At 42.7% G+C, this 14,549-nt stretch overlaps 1 protein-coding gene across 2 annotated transcripts in view; it reads left to right on the top strand.

Moving 5' to 3' along the window:
* The window catches only part of gpr155b (G protein-coupled receptor 155b), a 31,876-nt gene that overhangs the window by 11,961 nt on the left and 5,366 nt on the right, over positions 1 to 14,549 (top strand). For both annotated transcript variants that reach the window (XM_034216500.1, XM_034216501.1), the window contains exons 7-15: positions 310 to 377; positions 711 to 882; positions 7,174 to 7,329; positions 7,990 to 8,073; positions 8,191 to 8,314; positions 8,608 to 8,692; positions 9,108 to 9,195; positions 11,742 to 11,970; positions 12,419 to 12,496. In XM_034216500.1, the coding sequence (XP_034072391.1) occupies positions 310 to 377; positions 711 to 882; positions 7,174 to 7,329; positions 7,990 to 8,073; positions 8,191 to 8,314; positions 8,608 to 8,692; positions 9,108 to 9,195; positions 11,742 to 11,970; positions 12,419 to 12,496 (1,084 nt within the window). The remainder of the gene's footprint in view (positions 1 to 309; positions 378 to 710; positions 883 to 7,173; positions 7,330 to 7,989; positions 8,074 to 8,190; positions 8,315 to 8,607; positions 8,693 to 9,107; positions 9,196 to 11,741; positions 11,971 to 12,418; positions 12,497 to 14,549) is intronic.

Below are 14,549 nucleotides of genomic sequence, written 5' to 3'. Positions count from 1 at the left end.
TATGACGATGAAAATCTTAGGTCACAGACTCCTCCAACAGAGCAACACAATTAAACAGATACACAAAAAGAAGTAAATAGTAAATACAAAAGGAAAAATAGTAAAAAAAAAATGAAATAATGATTGGAATGATATATTAGATAAATAATTCCTAAGTAGCAGCCAGATTAATGTTATGATGTTGTTTGAAGTGTAGGTGTTTAATAGTCTGTGGGATGAAACTGTCCCTGCCTTTCACCCATGTAAATGTTATAATCTGCATCATTTCCATTTCAGCATCAGTTAGTAATTTCTCTTTGTCTCTCGCAGGTCGGCCAGCTTAGGAAACTCACCAGAGACACCGGAGTCGCCTTGATTCTCCTCATCACAGCCAAACTGTAAGCAGGACTGGGATTGGGTTAATGTGTGATTTGAATGTGGGGGTGGCTTTAATTGCAGTACACCGGATAATCAAAAGTGTTAAAGTATAGCGAGGCAATGTTCGCTGGAACCGCTCAATATAGTGTATTTCTGCCCAGTGCAATGACACCACCAACTACGGCTTTAAAAAAAATATTTCCATTTTTATAAGCTTCATAAAGGGACTATTTCTTGCACAAGTGGTGTGCCACAATATTTCCATACACCCCTAAGTTACCCTCAATAACTATGACTGCCTTAACAGCTGGTCTTTGATGAAGTTGTATATGTTTGTGTGTGTCTCTCTGCAGCCTGGTGATGCCTCTGGTGTGTAAAGACATGGTGGATATTCTGGATGTTGGAGTGAACAGCACCAGCTCCAATCACACCAGTCTGTCTAACTTTGCTTTCCTGTATGGAGTCTTCCCAACGGCACCCAGTGTGGCCATCTATGCTGCACACTACAACCTCGAGCTAGAGGTGGTAAGTACTGTTGATGCTGTGATCAAACTTAAAACAGCAGTTAAATACACCGAGGCAATTCAAAGTGCTTCACATAGCAGGGTGTCCGCGGGGTCTTAAAAAGCATTACAAGTTGATAAATACATTTAGCGAAAATTAAGACTATTTTTTTTTTTTTTTTTTTTTTTTTAATATTTTTATTCACATGTAAAAAAAGAAAAAAAAGTGTAACAGTGCATTACAGCAATTAAGGCATTTTCATTTTTTCCCTCCCAAAAGAACCCTTACTCACTTTCCCTTAACCCCGCCCCATCCCAACCACCCCTCTCCCGGAGCACTGAGGCAACAGTACATCAATACAATACAAAATGATAGATACAATAATATACATATACATACATACATACATACTAACACATATCCAGGGATGTCACATGGGCTGCCTATGTGGTGGACAGGGGAGTAATCATATCAGAATTATAGACGGATAAATAAAGGGAGAATCCCTACAGCGACACCATATCAGGGGGAAGACGGTCTACATAGCTGATCAGTGGCCTCCAATGAGCGTAAAACTTATCTGAGGAACCCCGGAGAGTAAACTTAATTTTTTCCAACTTTAGAAGAGACATAGTATCACTCAGCCACATTTGAAAAGAGGGAGGTAAAGGAGATTTCCACAAAAGAAGGATTTTCCTACGAGCAATCAAGGAGGTAAAGGCGATGACATTGGTTTGAGTGTTTGTAATGTTGATTCCATCTGGGGGCCTACCGAAAACAGCTACATGAGGGGATGGAGAGATTTTTAGACCTACAATTTCAGAAATACATTCGAAGAAAGATTGCCAGAAGCTAGATAATTTAGGGCACGACCAGAACATGTGAGTCAGGTCGCAGGGGGCCTGGGAGCATCTATCACACCGGTCATCCAATCTATCTGGATAAATCCTGGAGAGCTTAGCCTTGCTATAATGTAGTCTATGGAGAACTTTAAACTGTATTAGGCTGAGTCTAGCGCAACTGGAGGATGAGTTAACGGCTCTCAGGGCCTTCTTCCAAAAGTCATCAGAGAAGGTGAACTGTAGTTCCTTTTCCCAATTAGTTCTAATCTTGTTAATGGCAGATTCATCAACCGGAGAAAAAAGATCATAAAAGTAAGAGACATGGCGCCTAGACAAAGTTCTTGCTCTAAGTACAAGATCCACTCCACTGGGAGGCAGGGATTGAGGGAATTGTGGAGAGTGGGTCTTAGCAAAATCCCTTAGTTGAAAGTATCTAAAGAAATCAGATCCTCTTAGATTAAAGGCAACCCGTAGTTGGTCAAAACTGGCAAACAGGCTATCAATGTATAACTCCCCTATGCAGCGGAGGCCTTCCCTCTTCAAGTGAGAAAATCGGGGGTCAATTGTGGCTGGTAAAAATAGATGGTTGTTACAGACAGGAGTTGCTTGAGGAAGAGTAAGCCAACCAAAGTGACGTCTAACTTGTGCCCAGATCTTTAAAGTGCCAATTACAACGGGGTTAGATGTGAATTGTGAGGGGGAAAGGGGCAGAGTGCTACACGCGAGGGCTTGAAGTGACGTGGATCGACATGAGTTGGCCTCCACAAGACACCAGTCACTCTGGGGTGAAGTGAACCAGAGCATGATCTTGTGTGTGTTTGTGGCCCAGTAGTAACCCATAAGGTTAGGTAAACCAAGCCCACCCAGGAACCTGTCCCTCTGCAGTAATGGTCTACTAGCTCTTGCATGTTTACCAGCCCAAATAAATGAGGAAATCATATTATCAATAGCAGTGAAAAAAGATTTAGGCAAAAAAATAGGTAGGCATTGGAACATGTATAGATATCTGGGCAGTACATTCATTTTTATTGTCTGAACTCTTCCTGCTAAAGAGAGTGCCAGATGGCCCCACCTCTGCAGGTCAGATTTGACTGTTGCCGTCAGGACAGTAAGATTTTGTTCCCGTAGCGCACTAAAAGACTGCGTGATTGCAATGCCCAGATATTTAAACCCTGAGTTGGATATTCTAAAAGGCAACGACAACGGAGGTAATTCTGTAGCCAATTGGTTGATAGGGAAACATTCACTCTTTTGGATGTTTAATTTGTATCCTGAAAATGAACCAAAAGTGGTCAAAAGTGAGAGAATGTGTGGAGTACTAGCTATAGGATCGCGCACATACAGAAGGAGGTCGTCAGCATATAACGAGACCCTGTGTTCGATATCCCCTCTCTGAATCCCCTTAATTCCTCTCTCTGCTTTTAGAGCAATCGACAATGGCTCGATAGCAATTGCAAATAGTAGTGGGGAGAGCGGACACCCCTGACGCGTCCCGCGAAAAAGAGGAAAGAATTTGGAGCGCTGGGTGTTCGTACATACAGAGGAGTGAGGAGAAGAGTACAGAAGTCTAACCCAGGAGACGAGGCCTGGACCAAAGCCCAGCTGTTGAAGGACAGAAAACAGATAGGCCCACTCAACCCTGTCGAAGGCCTTCTCAGCATCAAGAGATATGACAACCTCCGGTTCAGCAGGAGAAGGCGGGCTGTGGATGACGCTGAGAAGTCTTCGGACATTTGTGAAGGAGTGCCTCCCCCCTATGAATCCTGTCTGATCTTCCGAAATGATGGAGGGTATAATAGATTCCAACCGGCGAGCAAAAATCTTCGCAAGTATTTTCACATCTACAGACAGGAGCGAGATTGGGCGATATGATGCACAGCTCAACGGGTCCTTACCCTTCTTAAAGATCAGAGAGATAGAGGCTTGCATAAGGGTAGGCGGCAGTGAGCCTTGGACGTACGACGAATTAAACATATCTAATAATAATGGGGAAAGTTGATTTGAGAATTTTTTGTAGAATTCTACCGGGTATCCGTCAGGTCCCGGTGATTTGCCACTATTCATGGACTGTATTGCCTCTTTAATCTCAGCAAGCTGCAGGTTGGCATCTAGTGTCTGTTGGTCGTTAGTCGAAATCTTGGGCATATCCAATTTATCCAAAAATGTATGTAGCTGATCTTCGTTATCAGGGGATTCAGACGTGTAGAGACGAGAGTAGTAGGTTTTAAAGATGTTATTAATCTCTCCCGGGTCAGAAGTGAGAGAGCCCAACCCGTCCCGAATCTGGGTGATTTGGTTCGAGGCCACCCTAGCCTTTAGTTGGTGGGCCAGGAGACGGCCAGCTTTATCACCATGTTCATATATAGACCCTCGTGAGTGTAGAAGGAGTCGTTCAGCCTCTCTTGTTAGGAGAAGGTCAAGTTCTGTTTGGAGCCCCATCCGTTCTTTAGATAGATCAGGTGATTGAGTGGAAAATAGTTGGTTGTCTAGATTAATGATAGATTCTTCCAGTTCTCTTTGGCGTGCTCTACGAAGTTTATTAACATGAGACGTATGCGAGATGATCTTACCCCTAAGAAAAGCTTTAAGGGTTTCCCAGAGTAGGGACGCAGAGGTCTCTTCATTTTGGTTGGTCTCACAGAAGAATGCAATTGATTCCGAAATACACTCACAAAAGGCTGCATCAGAAAGTAAAAGAGGGTCAAGACGCCAGAATCTAAATTCCTTAGGCTTATGATCAAAGTGAAGGTCCAGGATCACAGTTGAATGATCTGATACAGTTATCGGTGAGTATTGAACGGAGACAATCGACGAAATAAATGTTTTATCAACAATAAAATAATCTATGCGAGAGTATGAACGATGTGCATGGGAAAAGAAAGAGTATTGCCTAGCCGAGGGGTGTAAAAATCTCCACGGGTCGACGTAGCCATAGTGGTCCATAAAAGCAGAGAGAGTCTGTGCCGTTTTAGAGGGCGCCACAGTTCTGGAACTAGATCTGTCTAGTGTTGGGTCTATAACACAATTCATATCTCCTCCCAGTATCAATAGATGGGAATTCAAATTGGGGATGGTGGAGAATAGCGATTTCACAAAATTATGATCATCCCAATTGGGAGCATACACAGAAACTAAGATGACCGGCTTCTGATAGAGAGTACCAGAAATGATGACATAACGTCCATTTGGATCTAAAATTGTATTAGTAGGGGTGAAATTTACTTTTTTCCGAATTAAAATGGCTGTGCCCCTTGTCTTTAGGTTAAATTGTGAATGAAACATTTGTCCAATCCACGGCCTATTCAGCTTTCGCTGATCAGATTTACAGAGATGTGTCTCTTGTATAAACATTATATCCGCCTTCAGGTTTTTAAGATGTGTCATAATCTTTGTGCGTTTCACCGAAGCATTCAACCCACCAGTGTTCAAAGAGAGTATCCTGACCGCCTGTCCACCACCAGTCCCTGTACCAGTTATATTAGCCATGACACTGCATACAGCATCGAAGGTGTAAGATCAGCCTTAGAACATCCACAACTAAAAATGGAGAGAACAGTGTACATAAAGATGACAAAAGAGAATGTAAATGAAACAGCTGCCTCAAACAAATGGAAACCTGTAGCCCCATCAAGATAAATGCCCCACCCTCTCCCGCCCTCTCCCTCCCATCCTCTACTCCCTCCCACCTCCTCCCATGCCCTAGACCCCCTCCCTCCCACCCCTGAGCTCCATCTGCCAATGAAATTGGCAATAACTTCCCTACCTGAATCATCTCTCCTTCTTCAAGGTGTCTCAGTACCCACATCATGCAGATACAACCTCCTTAGTAAGTGTAACAATTGTGAACAGCAAATGTTAACAAGAACATTGCAAAAGTGCAAGAACATCCCGGGTATAGTGTAAATACAAAAATGAAAACAATTAAATTAAATTAAAATAGATGTAAACATGTCACATCGTCTGCTGACTTGGCCGAGCAACGTTAGTTATAAAAGAAATGACGTCCCAACAGAACGACGGCTGTAAAGTGCCCAGAAACAATTGTGAACAGCATGAGTTAACAAGGACATTCGAAAAAGTGCAAAAAACACCCCGGGTATATAGTGTAAATATACAAATGTAATCATACAAAAAATAAATGTAGACAACATGTCGCATTGTGCGCTGTCATGGCTAGGTAACGTTAGATTATACAATCAATTGTGTCCCAACATAACGGTTGTAACGTACCCAGTCCACCATCAATGCAGCGCCAGCGCGGTTTAGCCTAGCCCAGCTTAGCTCAGCCACCACTAGCCTAGCACAACATCAGTGGTTAGTTAGCCGGCTCGCGTTCATAGCCAGCTGCAAAGGCTACAGCCTCCAGGGGCGAGGGGAACCTTTTCTTAGCCCCACTTCCAAGTGTGATCTGCAGGCGAGCAGGGAACAGAAGAGCCGGTCTGAGGCCTAGGTTGTACAGCTTTGACATGATGTCTCGGTATTTCGCCCGCTGTTCGAGAACCTCCTGTGTGAAGTCCTCGTAGATCTGCACTGGTGTCCCACGGTAGCGGAGATCCCCTCGTCTCTTGCGGGCCTCCCGGACAATCAGGTCCTTTACTTGGTAGCGATGCAGCCGCAATATCACAGGTCGCGGTCTCGTCCCTGGCTGCGGCCTAGCAGCCGGCGCTCTGTGTGCACGGTCCAGCTCGGGAGGGGATGAGAGAGTTTCATTGCCTAGTAGCTCCACCAAACATTCAGAAAAGAAGGTTGTAGGCCGGGGTCCCTCAATAGACTCAGGAAGTCCAATGATTCTAATGTTATTTCTGCGGCTCCGACCTTCCAGATCTGCGGTCTTCGCAGCTAGCTTAGCATTGCTATCTGCTAATACCGCACACTTCTCCTCGAGTATACGGAGTCGCTGATCTTGCAGATTGGCATTGGTCTCAAGAGAGTCTATCTGTTCCCCGTGTTCTGCTACTGTGGTCTGCGTTTGGTTCAGCTTCGCCTCCAGTACCGCAAAGGCAGCTTTGAAGTCAGCTGAAATGCTAGCTCTGTGCTCTTCAAGCAGGCTAATTATGCTAGCCATGTCCGCGCCAGCAACTTCACTTGCACTTGAGACAGCAGTTTCGGTCTTTTTTGCCTGTTTCGTCTCCGTTTTCAACGCAGGTTTCGGCATCACATCGGATTGTTCTGATTTATAGTCCAAATTATGTTCACACAATACGGGTTTAACTCAACTTCGGTGGTTTTAAATTAAATGTAGAAAGTAAAATCGTGGGAGAACGAGACAACGCAGCCCTCACATGTTCGTCCAACCGGAAGTCCCTTTTTGTCGAAAATTAAGACTATTAAACGGCATTTTCCAAGGTGTTCCATTTTGTCATTCTTTCCCTTCAGTTACTGCACATGTTGTGGTAAATTATTAAGATGTTATCTAATTTTGCTAACGAAAAAACACATTTTGATATTCCCCTCCTTTCCCTTTCCTCAGGTAACATCCGGGATGGTGATCAGTACGTTTCTGTCGGCTCCCATCATCTACGTGTCGGCATGGTTACTAACGATCCCTCTGATGGACCCCGCCCCCCTGGTGACTGAACTGCAAAACGTTAGCTTCAACATTAGCATCGTTAGCCTGCTAGCACTGGTGAGTGTGTTTGCTGAATCTAAAAATACGACTACTGTATGAATAAAAAAATGCAAAACATGTTTGTCAGACACACACACACACACACACACACACACACACACACACACACACACACACATGCATACATTCACATACCACACACACACACACACACACACACACACACACACATGCATACATTCACATACCACACACACACACACACACACACACACACACACACACACGCATACATACATACATTCACATACCACACACACACACACACACACACACACACACCCACACATACATTCACATACCATACACACACACACACACACACACACACATACATTCACATACCACACACACACACACACACACACACACACACACACACACACACACACACATACATACATACATTCACATACCACACACACACACACACACACACACACGCACACATACATACATACATACATACATACATACCACACACACACACACACACACACACACACACACACCCACACACACACACACACACACACATGTTCTGCTTCTTCCTGCACTGTATACTATTTGTTATTCGGTATGTTTGTGTTAGTAGTAAGCAGTAAGCTTAACAGTAAGCACATAATGAATAATGTGTGTGCCTGTGTCTCCCCTCAGGTGTGGACCATAGTGGTGATGTTGCTGAGCAGGAAGTTCAACAGACTCCCTCACCTCTTTGCCTTAAATCTCTTCCTCGCTCAGGTCAGTCACATCTCAAGTACTTTATAAACACAATATTGATATCAAGTCGTGTACAGCATGTGATGTTAAACAGAAATAACAATGGCTCCTCATATTCACTTGTGTACTCTCCTGTAGTTTTTGGTGTGTGTCAGTATGATCCTGTGGAACTTCTTGGCGACACAAGATGACAATCTGCTGGGAAAGATCCTCACCTTCAGTCTGCTCTACGGCTCTCTGTACAGCACCTACATCTGGACAGGTGAACAGAATACTATTTTAAGCTACATTCAACAATATTTAGCTATTTAGATATTAAACGGTTACCATCACAGATAATAAGAATCTCTTTTATTGCAAACCCCCTCACACACAAGCATGTACATACTTGCAAAACGCCCCACCCCTTAAAACACACAAACACTTGCAGACAGCTTGAAATGAGTTCCCAGGGATGTGGATGCTGTTTTCGTCACTAAGACTTCATACTCTTCATAATGCATGCATGTACACACTGGTGTTTTAAATGTTTTTTTTATTTTGATATTTTTTCAGGTTTAATCCCTCTGTGTCTCGCTCTGACAAACAGAAATGATCTGCTGAGACTCAGACCAGGAATCTTCATGGCTTTGGGTTGGGGGTAAGTCAAGACTCCTCACTACTTTTTATATAAATACTTATACACTTCAATTGGTTTGTAAAAGTGTACTTGTGCCACAGTTATTTACGTTGACTGAGATAAAAATATATTTGTGTGTGTGTGTGTGTGTGTGTGTGTGTGTGTGTGTGTGTGTGTGTGTGTGTGTGTGTGTGTGTGTGTGTGTGTGTGTGTGTGTGTGTGTGTGTGTGTGTGTGTGTGTGTGTGTGTGTGTGTGTGTGTGTGTGTGTGTGTGTGTGTGTGTGTGTGTGTGTGTGTGTGTGTGTGTGTGTGTGTGTGTGTGTGTGTGTGTGTGTGTGTGTGTGTGTGTGTGGTGTGTGTGTGTGTGTGTGTGTGTGTGTGTGTGTGTGTGTGTGTGTGTGTGTGTGTGTGTGTGTGTGTGTGTGTGTGTGTGTAGGGTTCCCTTCCTGATGGTGGGAGGTCTTCTGTTATTAGGAGAAAGGACTGATTCTATAGACTCTGCCTTCTTCTACGGTAGAGCTCAGGTTAGTTTGTTTTGACTTCTGTCTTCTCATTTCTTTCTGAAGAAAACATACTTTTATTAATCCCACAAAAGTTCTACTGTGAGTATATACAGTACAAGTACACACATTCAAACGGCACCAATACACTTTAGGTCATACATCCACACATGCAAAACCAGGAGGTCCCAGGAACTGGCACACCTTCAGCTACACATTTTGTATTTGTCTTGTCTATCATGTTTTATAATTGTTTGTGTGATAGACATGATGTTTTTAGTGTTTGTCGATTGTTACGTACCTGCCTCAGGACTGCAGATGCAAATGAGCTATTATCTATAATCTGGCATCTCTTCTCTTTTCTGAGATTAATGTATTTGTATGCAAGGTCCTTGTTGAAATAAATACATAATACTAGGACTTGAAACAGTGACCATCTGTTTCCCAAGCCAAGTCCCTACACCCTGAGATACTGACATAGTCCCTATTCAAATGTGTCAGGGAATCATTTGCCCTGCATGTCCTCCTTTGCCCTCTGACACATACCACACACACACACACACACACACACACACACACACACACACACGCTCACTAACTCACTCGCTCAGATGACTCCGAGCCATAAGCGACAACCAAAGTTGTGTCCCTCAGCTGTTTAGTCTAACTATTGAAGAATGTTGATTACCCTCAGCAAACTAGTTAACACCTCCTACCAGAGAGGAGAACCCTCAGAATTGATGGTGGCATCTCAACCGTGTGGTCAAACCGTGGCCCGTGACTTGTCTTGTACATCTTAACTTGTACTTATTGTGATGGAAACTTCTGAAGCAATGGAGAGTCAGGACTCAGAGAGACACGAGGAGAGCTGGAGCTTTGATGGCAAACACTGACGGTTTATTTGGAGTTACGAGTTGACACAACGGTTTCCAAACCAATTCTGAAGACCTCTTTCTGCTGCTCGAGGTTTTAACTAGTTCAGCTCTCGTCCATAGGAAAGAATGTGCGCCTACGTCCCTGAACAGTAAACGACCTCATGGCGGCTTGTGCTCGGTCATAGACTGGCAACAACAATGCGCCCAAGCTGCGCCTCCTTAAGAGATAGCAGCAATACCCAAGGCCGTAGACCTATGCTGTGGGAAAGGAGACAGTGAGAGGAGAAAATTATGAACTGGGTCGAAGGTTGAATACCTAAGCTAATGATTCCCCAACACTTATAATAAAGAAACTTAAGTCGTATGGGAAAGTCTCCTGAGAAAAGGAATTATTTTCATGAATGATTTAGTAGATAGCACAGGTAATTTAATTTCATATCAGTGTTTTCGCTGTATGTTTGGTCAGATATGTGATTTCCTTCACTTTAACCAACTGCTTTCAGCGATTCCAACTAACTGGAAACATAAATTAAAAAAAGATGGAAACCGACAACAGGTCTGTACACCTCACACAAGAAGTCAGAAATGGCTATCAAAAATGAAAATAAATAAAATAATTTATAATCACTGTTTACAGAGCAAGGGCCTTACTTCTTTTCCTCATGCGGTCTGTTCTTTCTGGGAAGAAGAATTTAATATTCTGATATACAAAACAACAATTGATTCCTATTCAAGAATCTTCCAACTGAAGATCTTTTACAAGATTATCGCTACAAAAAAACAACTCAACGCTTTTAATATCAAACCAATTTGTAGATTCTGTGAGGAGGAAGAGGAAGACCAGATGCACTTATTTTTTTATGACCATACGTTGCAAGACTGTGGACTGAGATTCAAAATTGGCTTAAGACACTTTATATTGATTTTGCATTTACTCCCTTTGGTCTTTTGTTTGGGCTTTTGGACGAGGACAATACACAGTTGATGAATACTTATTTTTAAAGCTCAATCAAGGGGAAATCTGAATTTAAGGTGTGTGAAAAGTAGGCAAGGCAAGTTTAGTTATATAGCACCTTTCAACACAAGGCAATTCAAAGTGCTTTACGAAAGACATTAAGAAAATGCATTTAAAATCAGTCATTAAAAAGAAAAGATAATAAAATAAACATTAAAAGAAAAAGTACATGGATAAAAGTTACAGTGCAGTTTAAGATGTGAACAGTTCAATTAAACATTAAAAGAAAAAGTACATGGATAAAAGTTACAGTGCAGTTTAAGATGTGAACAGTTCAATTAAAAGCAGCGACAAAAAGAAAAGTCTTTAGTCTGGATTTAAAAGTAGTCAGAGTTGCAGCGGACCTGCAGTTAAGTAGATTAAAAACACAATTTATTTTGGAAAGGATGATTGCCACAAAGAGTCAAAGGGTGGCTCAACACACCATGAAATCGGAAACAATCAGCTCGAGCGAAGAGTGGGATAAAAAGGAATAATAAATGCTTTTGATGATATTGGACTGTCAACTGTTTATGAAATGTTGAAGTGACCAACTGACTGTATTTTGTTGTTTTTGTCTGAGATAGGAATGTCTCTTGTTGTTATTGTAATGTCCATGTTTTGTGTCTGTAGCCTGTATAATAAAGACAAAAAATAAACGTAAGTAGTGCATGAAGTTGAATCCTGTCTTCTCTCCTCAGATAATCAGCTCCACGGTGGTGCTGGCGGTCAGCCTGCTGCTCGGAGCGATCTCTCTGATGGGGCTCAGCCAGGGGGAGAGGGAGCAGAGCGGCTACGAGGCCCTGAACAGAGCCGCTGTGACGGGCCTCAGCGAAGAGCCCAGGACCAACGGTGGCCTGGAAGATCCACAACAACAACAACAACAACAACAAGGGACGATTACCTCACCGGCCTACAGTTCCAACTCAGGTAAGACACATTCAAACATATTTATTTTTACTTAAACCGATATATTCCTGCACTTTAACTGTATCTGCATATTGAAGTATGAATGCTTGTTGTTTGTGTGTTGTCTTCTCCTGAATGTTGTACGTCTCTTGTGTGTTTTTTGTATTGGCACCTTATAAAAAGGAGTATGAAGGAGGGATTGGTTATTTTTGCGTCATTATAATCATTATAATAAATATATATTAAATGATAATGGTGGGATTTCTTAAGAGGGTCTGTACCAAACAAATATGTTTTGTAAAATGCAATTTATATGTCAGGGTACCTCTGCAGCACCGCAACAGTTAATTCAAAAACAAATATTGTGCATCGTGCTAATTGAAGTACTGCATTGGTCCATATTGTGGTTTTCGAATAATTGTGCAGGACAAACTTAAAAGATGTGTGTTGTCTTCTGTTGTGTTTTCAGAGCCCCACGGTTTCTCTCCTCTCCAGCCAATCCCTGACATGATAGCCAGCACGCAGACAGAGCTGTCCAACGGCACAGGTACAAAATATGAATAACAACAAATTCCTTGTAAACATATAAACATTTTCAAAGTGCAATAAAAGCTTTGCAGTCATTGGGAAGTATTCTTAAAAAAATCATGATGTGAGGATATTTTAAAGGTCCCCTATGATACTGTTTTTCATCAATATATTACAGGTCTCAGATATATCCAGAGCCTGTCTCTGATTGGCTGAAACACCAAACAGATCATTGCAGCATTACCCATAATCCCCTCTGTTTCAGCCCTGTTTCCAAAGTGCTGATTCTCTGTCTGTTACTTTAGATGAAAATAAGGAGCCCCTCCCCATGCCCCTCTGAGAGATATTTGGTTACAAAGAACTCAATAGTGCTCTAGGAGGAGATTCAGGTGATAAGGGGGGGGTTACCTTGGTTGCTGATTGGCTAATGGTTACACAAGACAAAACATCGTTATGACATCACAAAGCGGCCAAAATCTGATCATCTCATTTTCAGACAGGTTTTTATAGAAATGGATCAAAAAGAGAGAGAATCTTTGTTCCTGAAACTTTCAGAGTCTCTCTCCACAGAGGGGACACATGTTGATGTAGAAGAGACATGAAGAAGAGGGGACACATGTTGATGTAGAAGAGACATGAAGAAGAGGGGACACATGTTGATGTAGAAGAGACATGAAGAAGAGGGGACACATGTTGATGTAGAAGAGACATGAAGAAGAGGGGACACATGTTGATGTAGAAGAGACATGAAGAAGAGGGGACACATGTTGATGTAGAAGAGACATGAAGAAGAGGGACACATGTTGATGTAGAAGAGACATGGAGAAGAGGGGACACATGTTGATGTAGGAGAGACATGGAGAAGAGGGGACACATGTTGATGTAGAAGAGACATGGAGAAGAGGGGACACATGTTGATGTAGAAGAGACATGGAGAAGAGGGGACACATGTTGATGTAGAAGAGACATGGAGAGAGGGGACACATGTTGATGTAGAAGAGACATGAAGAAGAGGGGACACATGTTGATGTAGAAGAGACATGGAGAAGAGGGGACACATGTTGATGTAGAAGAGACATGGAGAAGAGGGGACACATGTTGATGTAGAAGAGACATGGAGAAGAGGGGACACATGTTGATGTAGAGAGACATGGAGAAGAGGGACACGTGTTGATGTAGAAGAGACATGAAGAAGAGGGGACACGTGTTGATGTAGAAGAGACATGAAGAAGAGGGGGACACGTGTTGATGTAGAAGAGACATGAAGAAGAGGGGACACATGTTGATGTAGAAGAGACATGAAGAAGAGGGGACACATGTTGATGTAGAAGAGACATGAAGAAGAGGGGGACACATGTTGATGTAGAAGAGACATGAAGAAGAGGGGACACATGTTGATGTAGAAGAGACATGAAGAAGAGGGGACACATGTGATGTAGAAGAGACATGAAGAAGAGGGGACACATGTTGATGTAGAAGAGACATGAAGAAGAGGGGACACATGCTGATGTAGAAGAGACATGAAGAAGAGGGGACACATGCTGATGTAGAAGAGACATGAAGAAGAGGGGACACATGTTGATGTAGAAGAGACATGAAGAAGAGGGGACACATGTTGATGTAGAAGAGACATGAAGAAGAGGGGACACATGCCGATGTAGAAGAGACATGAAGAAGAGGGGACACATGTTGATGTAGAAGAGACATGAAGAAGAGGGGACACATGCTGATGTAGAAGAGACATGAAGAAGAGGGGACACATGTTGATGTAGAAGAGACATGAAGAAGAGGGGACACATGTTGATGTAGAAGAGACATGAAGAAGAGGGGACACATGTTGATGTAGAAGAGACATGAAGAAGAGGGGACACATGTTGATGTAGAAGAGACATGAAGAAGAGGGGGACACATGTTGATGTAGAAGAGACATGAAGAAGAGGGGACACATGCTGATGTAGAAGAGGTAGAGGAGACATGAAGAAGAGGGGACACATGTTGATGTAGAAGAGACATGAAGAAGAGGGGACACATGTTGATGTAGAAGAGACATGAAGAAGAGGGGACACATGCTG

Source organism: Gymnodraco acuticeps, unplaced genomic scaffold (genome assembly GCF_902827175.1).
Source record: "Gymnodraco acuticeps unplaced genomic scaffold, fGymAcu1.1, whole genome shotgun sequence".
Taxonomy (NCBI): domain Eukaryota; kingdom Metazoa; phylum Chordata; class Actinopteri; order Perciformes; family Bathydraconidae; genus Gymnodraco; species Gymnodraco acuticeps.
This window is presented reverse-complemented; position numbering and strand designations above follow the sequence as displayed.